The sequence below is a fragment of the Hippichthys cyanospilos genome, chromosome 17, assembly GCF_059441005.1.
Source record: "Hippichthys cyanospilos isolate Australia breed blue-spotted pipefish chromosome 17, RoL_Hcya_1.0, whole genome shotgun sequence".
NCBI classification, from domain to species: Eukaryota; Metazoa; Chordata; class Actinopteri; order Syngnathiformes; family Syngnathidae; genus Hippichthys; species Hippichthys cyanospilos.
The window spans coordinates 11,684,801-11,696,786 of NC_142385.1; the positions used below are offsets into that span (position 1 = coordinate 11,684,801).

At 44.1% G+C, this 11,986-nt stretch overlaps 3 protein-coding genes across 6 annotated transcripts; all 3 read left to right on the top strand.

The window, feature by feature from the left end:
* The first annotated feature begins 572 nt into the window (after window positions 1-572).
* Window positions 573-3,309, top strand: LOC148409665 (uncharacterized). Its single transcript, XM_088439128.1, has 5 exons — window positions 573-666; window positions 927-1,395; window positions 1,458-1,658; window positions 2,324-2,453; window positions 2,529-3,309. The coding sequence occupies exons 2-5, from the start codon at window positions 1,011-1,013 to the stop codon at window positions 2,956-2,958; spliced, it is 1,146 nt and encodes a 381-aa protein (XP_088295254.1). The 5' UTR covers window positions 573-666; window positions 927-1,010; the 3' UTR covers window positions 2,959-3,309.
* A 195-nt stretch (window positions 3,310-3,504) lies between these two features.
* Window positions 3,505-6,684, top strand: LOC148409666 (rap1 GTPase-GDP dissociation stimulator 1-A). Its single transcript, XM_088439129.1, has 5 exons — window positions 3,505-3,732; window positions 4,743-4,850; window positions 4,935-5,057; window positions 5,219-5,344; window positions 6,006-6,684. The coding sequence occupies exons 1-5, from the start codon at window positions 3,639-3,641 to the stop codon at window positions 6,458-6,460; spliced, it is 906 nt and encodes a 301-aa protein (XP_088295255.1). The 5' UTR covers window positions 3,505-3,638; the 3' UTR covers window positions 6,461-6,684.
* A 121-nt stretch (window positions 6,685-6,805) lies between these two features.
* On the top strand, window positions 6,806-11,985 carry prdm9 (PR domain containing 9). 4 transcript variants are annotated; one of them, XM_088438860.1, is made up of 7 exons: window positions 6,806-7,238; window positions 7,441-7,497; window positions 7,573-7,850; window positions 7,945-8,012; window positions 8,326-8,516; window positions 8,975-10,302; window positions 10,378-11,985. In XM_088438860.1, exons 1-7 carry the CDS (start codon window positions 7,142-7,144, stop codon window positions 10,801-10,803), a joined length of 2,445 nt encoding a protein of 814 aa, XP_088294986.1. In that variant the 5' UTR covers window positions 6,806-7,141; the 3' UTR covers window positions 10,804-11,985. The 4 variants fall into 4 exon arrangements, with proteins under 4 accessions (XP_088294986.1, XP_088294985.1, XP_088294984.1 ...); XM_088438859.1 differs by having other exon boundaries at window positions 6,806-7,026; window positions 7,130-7,238; window positions 8,975-11,985; XM_088438858.1 differs by having other exon boundaries at window positions 8,975-11,985.
* Window position 11,986: the final 1 nt, after the last annotated feature.

Below are 11,986 nucleotides of genomic sequence, written 5' to 3' on the forward strand. Positions count from 1 at the left end.
CCATGTTTATTTAGACTTTTATAACTCTTCAGTGACAAAATGCTCATGCAATAATGCATTTTTTTATCTCATTATTTTTCAGACACAAAAAATGCAAATACTATTTTATTTGAATAGTTATATTTTGTGTTCAAAGCATTGCATTTGTCAATCACGACTTGTGTCACAGCTGTTTTATGAATTTGTATTTTTTTTCATGTTAAATATTCGATAATTGTATACATCAAATATGTTTGCAGATACTTTTACTTTATTTTTATATAATACTCACGTGAGCAAAACACCGTATCCGTCTAAGACAACTTTTGCATAATTATTTATATATGACCATGTATGCGACAAATATTTCTCTATTAGACATACGAAGACTGTTTGCTTAATCATTTGAAAAACTAGTGACGAAGGGCCGTAGCTTGTCAGTGTGTGTGCAGAACAGGAAATACGTTTTCCCGCCCTCTAGTATCACCTTGTGGCCCAATGGCAAGTCACTTTCTAAATGACTGACGTGCCTCTCAGCCAATGAACGGCAGGATTAAGCATAACCGGTAGTTGTTCGAGTAAAGCTGATTTGCAACCCGCTGAACGGGCAACGGGGAAGAAGGGAAAATGTCGCTCGACTCGACCAGGACCGTTCTAGGATCAGCAGCTGTCTAGAGGAGAAAGTCGGTGAGTGGAACTGCCGTCCGTCACTCACTAGTTGCTTCTGGTAGAACAATATTGCTCGTGCGGCATTACTGGTCACGATCGGAACAACAACACTGCGCTCCGCAGAGTTTCTTGTCGGAACAGTTGTACCAAACAAAACAGCAGCCATTTTGAAAGGTCTGCAAATGATGCAAATAATAAAACGGGTTGCCAGTGGGACCTTGAGTAAAAGTTCATCTTCGTTCTCTAGTCACACACCAAATATGCGTTTTGTATTGTAGGACGTATCAGCTGCGAATGATGAACCACCTCAAAGTGTAAAAAAAACAAAGTTTCACCACAAGATCCATTGATCCAGCGACAAGATGGAGCAATCTACCAGGGTGCTGGGCCTGGATGCGCAGGGCAACATGCTTTTCACAATGGTGAAACCGGTCATGGGAATATTTCAGGTGTCAGACCAAACGCTGACCCAAGGTGGGATGGGTCTGCAGAGTTTATCTGAAAACACTTTAGTCCTGCCTCCCCCACAAGACCAGATTCCATTAGAGACCACCCAAGTGGAGATGCACGCCATCCAGACTCATCTTCAGCCCCAGATAGAGGTACCTGCACCAGTACAGACTGAGGAAGCCATCCACAGTCAGGTACCACCACAGAACTCCAGTGCCACTGCAGAGTTCTCCACACAGATGCCCTTTGCGGAGGTGTCATCACTCCTTGATCCCAACATGAAAGGATCCAAGGCTCGTAAGTGGACCTTCACGCAGAATAATTGACATGACGCGGTAGTCACAGACTCCCAATTTCAGGGAAACATCTGATCTCCTACGAGGAGATCAAGCGACGGCTGCAGCCCCCCGAGAAGATGTCCCTGCGCTCGTTGGCCGCTTACACGCGAGTGAGCCGAGGTCCAGCTAGCAAGAAGACGCTGTTGGAGTCCCTGAGCGTCCTTGGCCTCACTCCCAGCACCACGACCTCGGTTTCCTCATCCTTCTCCAAACTCACTGAAGGTGAAGAGAGAAAAGCAAAAGGCCTATGTCATTAACTTAATGATAATTACGTTTTCGATATCTGCTGCATCTAATCGAAATACTTAAAGGGACAATGTGTAACATTTAGACCGTTTACACGGTTTATTTATTTCAAAAACTTGCAAATAAATGTGTTCTTACCAACCAACAGTATGTTTTAAATATAATCGTAGGTCTAGTTATCATTAAATGGTATTACATGGGGGGGTGGCACTCCTCCGGAGGCTGCCTTGTTTGTTATAGCTACAGATGACAGTAAATGCATCACCTCCTGCAAAACAGTCTAAATCTTACGCATTGTCCCTTTAAGAGTCTTATTAGCCAGTTCAGTAGGTGTTTTTTTTTTTAATCCTTGTGTGACATTCTGTCCACTCCTTTGATTTTTACATCAACACATAAAAGTTAAAGGATTAAAAGAAGACATCAGGGAGCTGAAATTTCACCCAGATACTGACAACATGTCAAATTTCACCATGGCTCAAGCACTCTGTTATCACACTACCAGAAGTGCGCCATCCCTTGGCTAAAATACTGTGCGAATGATGCAAAAGAAAATGACCCCAAAATGATGAAAATAGTGCATATGGGGTTAAGATTTTTTTCTAGGGGGCTTTTCTAAATATTCATTGTGCATGTGTTACCAGGTGACACCAGAGCATTGTGCGACGACATGAAGGACTTCTCGCACGACTACATCGACTACTGCAACATGGCGAAACAGCTCATTCCCGACACAAACACGGTCCAACACTGGTCCAAAATTATTGAGACCAAGTATGTATTTACAAGCAAGGATATTTTTTAACTGCAAAGTAATAGAACGTTTTTTTTTTTTTTGCCTCCGTGCAGGAATCACCTCGAAGACATGCGCAAATGTTTCAAGGACCCGTCCAACAGCGGCGCTTTCGACAGCGCCACACACGGCCTCGGGCTGGGAATGCTGGACGTGGCCCTGGACATGATCGTCACGGTGATCGAACAGCAGATCCGCATTCTATCCGGCGCCGCCGCCGCAGAGCCTCCGGAATCGGGCCTGCCTACCCGTCGCGTCCGCCGGCGGCAACGCCGGTGTCAAAAGGCGTCCCTCGGCGTCAAGGAGCAAGGGAAGGCCATTTCGAAAAGCAAAGGGCGAAGCAGGGGGAAGAAGAAGGTGCATCAGGAGAATACGGTGGAAGTGGAGCCCTGCAAGGCGGATGACATGCAAGGCAATGTGCTAGCTTTGGTGTCGGTGGGATATGAAACTGTTTCCACCAGTCTTGGCGGTTCCACGCCGGCTTGACACGTCACCATGTTTCATTTTACAAGACTGAGCTCAGGAAGGACCAAAACCAAACTAGACTTAGACAATGTGATGTTATTTGCAACCTGAAAATGTCTTGCCGTCTAACCCCTTTTATAGTTCTTTTTTTTTTGTGTTCGTGTGTCTTTCGACCTGTCCCACTCAGGGTGTCAAGTTGGACACCCGAGACTCTCTTTTCATATCCAGAAATTTTCAACTGACCACATGGTCTTCTACTTTACCTTGAGGGCCTATGATTGAACTTGGTGCCATTTAAGTTGTTACGTGGAGCAAAGAATGTCTATAGAATTCGCTATTACTGTATGTTCAAAACCGGGTCTCAAGAGTTGGTAGTAAACCTTAAAGATTTACTTCTAATAATTTCTCTGTTTTCTCTGTGGTAAGTGATACCAACACGCACTTTCACGTTGCATCAAAAGCTCTGTGGGAGGTTTTACGTTGGTGAAAATACCAGCAGCAGCCGGGCTGCTTATACCTGAACTGAACACGCACAGATGGTGAGAAAAGAGCTTTGAGGGGGGCGGGGATTTGCATTTAAGCCAACACGATTGAGAGAGAGAGAGAAAGCTGGCGGAAAAGCGAGACGTGTTTTCTGCTTTGAAGAATTAAAAATGTCCAGAAATAGCAAAGGAAAAGTATTGGAATGACAAAAGAGCAAGATGGGACATTCCAATATGCAGCTCACTTTGACGTATCGGTGTACCAACAGGGATAAACACAAGACCAGCCGTCTGCAACCCTACACGCCAAACGGTAAGTGTGATCAATTGTTAAGGTGTTGCGAGGGGAAAAAGAATATTTCTCAACGGTTTGTCTGAGGGCAAAACATGAATTATTCAAAGATCATCAATAATTATACACAACTGCCCTCTTTGTTTGCAGCAGTGGTTCCTAAATTATGATAAACCTGTGTGAAATGTTTTTTTTACCCCCAAACCAGCACAAAAAAATTTTGGAACTAGAAAAAAAAAAAACTAAAACTGCCTTGTACTATTTGTGTCAATTTTTTTCAACTTTTAAGCGATGTTTGTGGGGGTATCTCGACGTATTTTCTTCAGAAACTTCAGCAGCAACTTCAGACGCCACTGGATTCAAAAAGACAAGAAATTTATTGAATTTCCACTGCCTTTGTGTTTAGTTTTAGCATTTAGAAGTGTAAAAAAACACATAAGTGCTTTATGAAGCTTCATCTTTTTATTACTAGTTTTAAAGGTGTCACTAAACACAATTTAACTATACGTTGCTTCTGTTCCACTTAATTTGAAAATAATGAACTAAAATTCAATGTGCTGACACCCTGTTTAATTCTCACGTTTGAACATGTTTTAATAATAAATAAGTGCTTTGTGAAGTTTCAGCTTCCATTACTAGTTTTTTAAAGGTGTTGCCACGACACGATTTAGCAATAGGTTGCTCCTGTTCCAATTAATTTGCTCTTAATTTGAAAAATTTTAACATTAAATGTGCTGACACACTGTGGGATTGAGTGACTGACGAAAAAAAAAAGAATGAATGAAATTACATTCAATTGCCTTTTCATTCAATTTTAACCACAAGAAGTTTGTTTGCAAAGAAGTCACAATTTAGCAAGAAGTTGCTCCATGTTCCAATGAATTTGCTTTTAATTTGAAAAGAAAAATGCACTGCTCCTGTCACGTGATTAGATTTGCTTATACCAGCGGAATCCCTTGTTAAAATCTCTCATGACCCCATTCTAATGCGACACAATCACATCAGTGGTTCTACTTCCTCCCCGGCCACAGAGAACCTGAACAATGCATTAGGTGCCATCCGGGTACTGGGTCTCGAGCAGATTGAAGATGAGCTGAAGCCTCATCTGTGCACTGTGCTCGTCAACATTCAGGAGAGGAGTGAGTCTGAACACCAGTATTTCAGAGATCCTTCCAACCTGGAATTCTACCACTATGGAGACCAGTTTTGACGTATCTGCCCAGACAAAGGCGCCGCTGAGCAAGTGGTGATCAGCGGAATCCTTCCGGTTCTGGCGCTTTTGCTGAGGGGAAGAGGGCCTGTGGCGCTGCTAACCGCCCAACTGGTGGCTGAACTCGCCAAGGAATGTAAGTCTCTTCTTTCGATTTGTATCACAAGAACTGATCTACTGTATCTTCATTTGATACCTTAAGGACACCCAAAACCAGAATCCATTTTGAGATATACTATGGCAAATTTAAGTGGATTTTTATTGCTATCATGTGACATTTTGTTTCTTGTCGACAAGCGGTGATCCGTAAAGGTTTTGGAGATGCCGGCCTAGTTATGGCTCTCTTGTCTGTGCTGACCAGTGGAGACCAGGACCTACTGAGGCATGCAACCCAGGCCATCACTCGCGTGTCTTATGATAACTGTGAGTATCGAAACTATCCATCCATCCATTTTCTATAGCCGCTTATCCTCATAAGGGTCACAGGCCCGCTGGTGCCTATCCCAGCTGACTTCGGGCAGTAGGCAGGGAACACCCTGAACTGGTTGCCAGCTGGATTCGAACTCAGGCTCCTTAACTGTGAGGCGGACATGTGTGAAGGGAATCATATATTAGGTTGTTATCATTATGTTCTTAGTTCATTGTTACCCATTTATGCAATCCTAGTTCATCTTGACCCTGTCCTTAGATAGAACTGTTGACGCACGAAAGTGTGAGCCGGGACCTTGGCCCAGCTGCCGGTGGCGCCCGGCTGGCTCTTTTGTTGTGTCTTGTAATCTGCTATGCTTCTATTCAATAAAAGCCGGGGGGAACGGCTGGGCAAGTGGAAAAACTGGCGTTGGAAGACCCACGAGTTACATTTGCCCAAGCCTTTTTTCCCTACGCCGGCGTAGAAAAGTCAATCTTGGCTGGTCTGAGTTACTCTTTTTGCTGTTTAAGCAGCTAGGCTTGTCCTAGTCTTCTTTTCTGAGATTTCTCTGACAACATGCTAACCATTGATCCGACACGAGCATTAGCAAATAGCAAATAGAGAAAGAAATCAGTATAACAGATCAAGATCGATTGGTAATTTTTTGTCTGTCAGGTAAACATCAGCAGCTATTACTACGAAGAGGAGCGGTACCTCGTCTGGTAGCAGTTCTACTGCGGTTCCCCGGCAACGAGGCCTTGGAGGAGGTATGCCTCCGAGCCCTGTGCAACCTCAGCGGCATGAGCATTGCAGAGGAGGCCAGAGTGGTGTGGGAGAGGGGCACGCCAGTCCAGCCAGGGGAGTGCATCTTTCGGGGCGTGTCACCACACAAGTGCGGCCTGGTGACATCGGTGACTGTGGTACGCGTGTGCCGATGGGCGCCGGCGCAGTATGCCATCAGTGTGGAGCTCGTGCAACGTTGTTCCGCCTCTTTTTTGAAATTTCATTGGAGGAAGCGGCCTACTCGATGGTTTCCATTCTTCATTTTTGGGAGATGTTCCAAGATGGCAAACATGAACAGCTTGAGACGCTCCAGCTTGAAGTCACTGGTCTTCCATACCTTCCTCTGATAGCAGCATGATTGGCAAACTCAGCACATTTGAATTTTTAGGGACAATTTTTGCTTATACATTAAGTCGATTTTTATGACAGTTTACAATGACATAAAGGCAGCTCACACTCAGTACTAGTACCCTACAGTCTTTATATTATTGCTACAACCGTATGCTAAAAAGTGAGTCATTTTTGTATTTGATATAAATAAAGAAATAAAAAAATAAGGGGAAAACATCAATGTATTCAAGTTGACAAATTTATTGGGTGGCAATGTAATATGGCCGCCGACTACTTCACATCTTCTTACGGCAGCCAAGCGGAAATGCAAGCCACAACTTCCGGGTAAGTGATAAGCTCTTTCGATAATGTTGTAGTTAGCGAAACAGTCACCGGTGGAACATGTACCATCTTAAATAAAAACCGGGACGTTTTGGAATTTAAAAAAAAGTTCAAAATTGTTAGTAGGTCGAAAGCTATATACACGAAGTCAAAATTAGCTAAGTGTCTGCCTTCACTTTGAGAAGATTCTATTGTCATTCTATGACAACTTGGCTAACATCATGCTAGCTAAGACTTAAATGTAAGCTATCCTAACATTTGGACGTTCACTGCCTATATGTTGGTCTTCGTAAAAGTCAAGGAATTAAAAAATAAATAAAATAGACTTTGTGTTTTCTACGGAGTGCGCGAACCGAATGTCGTGCACTGCCACCGCCGTGGAGTGGGTCGAGTCCACCAGCCAAGTTGTTATCATAGAAGGATGTTTGTCCGCTGATAGCATCGACGCAGCAGGTAGGCTTATACGTATAACATTTCGCTCGATCCAGATTTTTTTTAAAAAAAGTGAAATAGCTGTCCTTATGTTGTGTGGATTTCTCATTTCACAAGAGTTACGACGTAAATCTAAAGTGATCCTTATAACATGCAATAATCTCCCAATATTGTTACATTATTGCGACTTTTCCACTTATGTTCTTTCCATTCCACCCTTCAGTGATTCCATCAATCCAGAAGTTGCTGGTTGACAATGGAGAGGCAGGAGAAGGATTTTGTAAGAAAAACTACCATAAAGCATCCTAGTTGTCGTCATTGTCTAAACATGAATACTTCTGTTTCCTTTTTCCAGGCTGCGATGAATGTCTTGATCTCTTCCAAGACCAGAGCGATTCCTCAAAGGCCAGCGGCCCATCTTTTATCCTCGACTTTCCCACAAGTATGGGTGTCCCCGATAGGGCACTATTGACGTTGCCCTTTGGCCTGACTGTGGGCCGCTCCAGTATACCGGGCGCTGGTGTTGGGGTCATCAATCATGGGTTGGCGCTGGCTCCTGGGATGCATTTCGGACCTTTTGAGGGTGAAGAAACAAGCGGAGAGACTGCTATCGAAAGTGACTTTGCTTGGGAGGTAGATCGGTTACTAATATTTAGATTTACGTAGATTCATTTAATAAACATTTCTTTAGGCATTGTACTGAATAATTAATATTTCTTTTTTGCAGATTTACAAAGGACAAGATGCTTATGAGTACATTGATGCCTCTACGATATCTCTGTCAAACTGGATGAGGTATCTTAAAGTGATTTTATATCATACTTAAAAGTATAATATGAATATAAAGTTGTAATAATATGAACCAAATCCTTTTAGGAAACAAGACTAAACCCAATTGTTGTAACATTTTAAAGTTTAATTCAAAACTTCCCCTCACATGTGTATTGACTGTCAAAAATGTGTTTTTCCAAAATATTTAATTATGGGTCTATTAAATATTTAAATTTAAAACAAATCTTCTGATGTCACTTTTTCCTCTGTGTTTTGAATAATTGTGATGTGTGCCTCTTACTCATCCACCTGGGCTTTTGACTATATTTTGTGATAGGTATGTCAACCGCGCTCGCAGCAGGGATGAGAGTAATCTGCTGGCAGTGCAGTACAAAGGCAGCATCCTGTATCATTGTTGCCGCAGCGTCAGCACCGGAGAAGAGTTGCTTGTGTGGCCCAGTAGCAAGCTGCTCACACGCTTCAGCGATGCCTGGACTCAAATATGGCTGACCAAACTCCAGACTGCAGGTACTTTTTATTTAAAATTCAAGTGAAAGTCAAGAACAAAAAAAAAAACATTTTGTCCTCCGGGTCATCACTTGTTCTAACCACGGCATAATGACTAATATTGCATTTGTGGGTTATCAACAGCCGAATCAACCTGTTTCCGTCCATCTCAGGCGGCGGCCATTTTGCCGCTTGCACTTGACTGAAAATAACATCACTTTTGCTTTGGTTAATGATCATGACTCACCTGTTTTGAGTTTGACCATGTGTCATTTGTTAGATGAGCCGTAATTGGATGTTAATGGAACCCTGAACAACCGTGATGTTATGTTTAGTTGACAGCATGTTTCAATATAATAAAGGTATAAGTTAAACTCTAAAAAGGCGAACCAAGCTCAAAGCTAGAGACTGTCTTTTACTACATCTTGAAATATTTTAAAATTAAACTTCATATTTCCTTTTTTTTTTTTTTAAATCAGAGAGGAACAACCCTGTCGCATCTCAAGTCTTTAAGTGCGACCAATGTCAGCTGACCTTCACCACCGAGGCCTTCCTCCAGCGCCACACAGACTGCTTCCACTCAAATCATCAGCCTGAATCACAAACCGATGAAACGGAGCCAGAAAATTCTACTGGTGACGACGGGACTGCTGCTCCTGCCCTACCTTTGTCTTCAGAAGACGCAGTGATTTTGATGGCCTGCTCAGAATGCGGTAAGACTTTCAAGCAGATGTCGCACCTGAACAGGCATCATATGTGTGTGCACCGCAATAGACGCCCCTATTGCTGCACGCTGTGCCGTCGCAGCTTCAGCCAAGCGTCGGGATTGGCCCGACATCAGGTCGTTCACAAGAGACCCAGCAGGACCAATGTGGCGGAAAACAGTGAGCGGGTCGCCACCCCCGAGCAGCTTAGCGACGCAAAAGATGGGATTACGAGTGAGACAGGAGAGGAGAACATCAACGAGCAGCTTCATGTTTGCTCCGAGTGCGGGAAAAGTTTGCGTAACAAAGCATTCCTCAAGAAGCATAAGGCACTGGTGCATGACAAGATTCGCCCGTATGTGTGCACCCTGTGCAAGCGCTGCTTCGGTCAGTGCAGCGACCTCAACCGCCACCTGCAGCGCCACCGCACGCAACTCACAGGCAGCCCGAGAGCGCGCCATGTATCTGGCCCGCCCTCTGAGACGCCTTTTAACTGCGCCAAGTGTTCGCTTGCCTTCTCTACTGTGGACCTCCTCCAGCTGCATGTCAGTGACATTCACTCTGAGGAAATCTCAAAGCAGAATGATCCCGATTCCATCCTGCCACCCTCGGAGGCGGCTGACACGAGTCTCCTCACCCAGCTCGCCGCTCCAAATCAAACAGCAAGCGGCGACGATGACGTGACACTCTCCAAACGCAAGTTCTTCCGTTGCAACTACTGCGACGAAAGCTACGCCGACCCAGACGAGCTTCGGGCGCACAAGTGCAACCAGCAGCGCCACGTGTGCGCCCGCTGCGGCATGACCTTTGCTCGCTGTGTCGTCCTGCGTCGCCATGAGCGTACAGTCCACCGGAACTCGCCACCGTGCCGCTGTGAGAACTGCGGCAAGGTCTTCATCGATTTGTCAGGCCTGGAGCAGCACCAGCTCGCCCGCACCTGCCGGAAGTACCACTGCTCCACCGAGCTCTTCTCCTGCGCCCACTGCCAGTTCTCCTTCACCGCCAAGAGCTTCCTAGCCAAGCACGTCCGCAGGCACCACCCGGCCGAGTACAAGGCCGACAGCTCCGTGCATCAACTGGAAGAGGAGCGGCAAGAATTTAAGGTGTTAACATGCCCTCGCTGCCAAAAAGACTTCACCAAGGGCAAGGACTTCAAAAGCCACTCGTGTTTCCAACAGGTGAAGGCGCTCTACTTCTGCACAGACTGCGGCAAGGACTTCGGGAACCATTCTACCCTAAAGCAGCACCAGCGCACACACACGGGTGAGAAGCCCTATGGTTGCCCGCACTGTGCCAAGTGCTTCGCCAACTCAGGTCAGCTGACCGTACATCTGCGCACCCACACGGGTGAGAAGCCCTACCTGTGCACGCACTGCGGTGAGAGCTTCCGCCAGTCGGGAGACCTGAAGCGCCACGAACGCAAGCACACGGGCGTGCGCCCCCATCAGTGCGAGCAGTGCTGCAAGAGCTTCAGCCGGCCGCAGAGCCTCAAGGCGCACCGTATGTTGCACATGGGACAGCGCATGTTTACCTGCAGCGAGTGCGGAAAGAGCTTTTCCAGGAACTATCATTTGCGCAGACACCATCGAAAGATGCACGCCTAATTGGTTCAAATTTGTATTTGTTCTAATATTTGTCAAAAATTCAATTCAGTCTAAAATAGATTTGCAGCATTTTGACCACAACCAGCCGTGGTGCTCTCGATTCTGCCTCCAGCTACCCTGCTGTGATTCCTATCAAGTCAACAGTAATGTTTTACATCAGCGGTAAGAAAATATTTACTGCAAATAATCTTTCATCTATTTGTTCCGGCAACATATGCATAGTATGCTCTTCAACTAGATTGCAGAATGCACATAATCCGTCCACTTTTTGCGCAATGTCACGTGACCATGCAGCACGATGGTTTGAATCCGAACTGGCTCTTTGGACAAAAAGGTAAATTGATCTTCTGTCCCATTTATGTATTGTATTTTTACATACCGAATGATATGTTAACTCATTCATTACCATTGACAGTTATGGACATCTAGACATGGGATGATATCAGATTCTGACAGTACGATAAACTTGAGCAAAAATATCACAGTACCGCAGTATCACTATATTGAAATTACAGCTCCAAAACATAACATTTTAAAATATTTTGGGGTAAATTGAGTCGATTGTTCTTTGTTGGTTTTTGAAAATCGCCAAGCCCTACCCATATAAAAGCTCCTAATTTGCCAAATGCTGACATCGGTGGTGCATAACGCTGGATTTATTTATTTTTTGGACAATTTGTGCTTGCTGGTTGTCTGTGAGATGTTTTGAATGTTTAGATGTATGAAACAGTTTTGCTTTTGGATCACTAAAAGTTAGAGGAAAAAGTTCTCAAGTAAAACACCACTGAATTGAACCGTCACAATAAATGGATGCTTAAGCAAATTATGTACATTTTGCTGTCTGCTAAAATTGAGTTTCATTGTTATGTCTGTCACCATATTTGCATAGATATTTCAACAAAGATTAATGTTTAATCCAGAAAAAATAAACTGGTCAAAAGGAGTATGTGAAGTGAACTAGATTATTACAATACATGTTGTTACACTTCTTTACATTTAATAAATGATGTTAGTTGTATAAGGCTTGTTGAAGATAATTGAAAACAAGGACTAAATAATTTCAAACACCTCTGTCAATCACGTACAAATGTTTAATGTACCGTTATTATTTGTGCTCAACTGAATGGCCATCATTAGTGCATGCACACTTTTTTTTAAGTTGAAATAAAAACAAGCACTTTGT

Excerpts from the sequence above, each read along its gene's own strand:
- LOC148409666 (XM_088439129.1), top strand. The coding sequence starts at position 3,639 with ATGGGACATTCCAATATGCAGCTCACTTTGACGTATCGGTGTACCAAC. Across the intron at positions 3,733-4,742 it reads GCAACCCTACACGCCAAACG|AGAACCTGAACAATGCATTA; the intron begins GTAAGTGTGATC and ends CCCCGGCCACAG. Across the intron at positions 5,345-6,005 it reads TCGCGTGTCTTATGATAACT|GTAAACATCAGCAGCTATTA; the intron begins GTGAGTATCGAA and ends TTTGTCTGTCAG.
- LOC148409665 (XM_088439128.1), top strand. The coding sequence starts at position 1,011 with ATGGAGCAATCTACCAGGGTGCTGGGCCTGGATGCGCAGGGCAACATG. Across the intron at positions 1,659-2,323 it reads CTTCTCCAAACTCACTGAAG|GTGACACCAGAGCATTGTGC; the intron begins GTGAAGAGAGAA and ends ATGTGTTACCAG. Across the intron at positions 2,454-2,528 it reads TCCAAAATTATTGAGACCAA|GAATCACCTCGAAGACATGC; the intron begins GTATGTATTTAC and ends GCCTCCGTGCAG.
- prdm9 (XM_088438858.1), top strand. The coding sequence starts at position 7,142 with ATGTCGTGCACTGCCACCGCCGTGGAGTGGGTCGAGTCCACCAGCCAA. Across the intron at positions 7,851-7,944 it reads AAAGTGACTTTGCTTGGGAG|ATTTACAAAGGACAAGATGC; the intron begins GTAGATCGGTTA and ends TCTTTTTTGCAG. Across the intron at positions 8,013-8,325 it reads TCTCTGTCAAACTGGATGAG|GTATGTCAACCGCGCTCGCA; the intron begins GTATCTTAAAGT and ends ATTTTGTGATAG.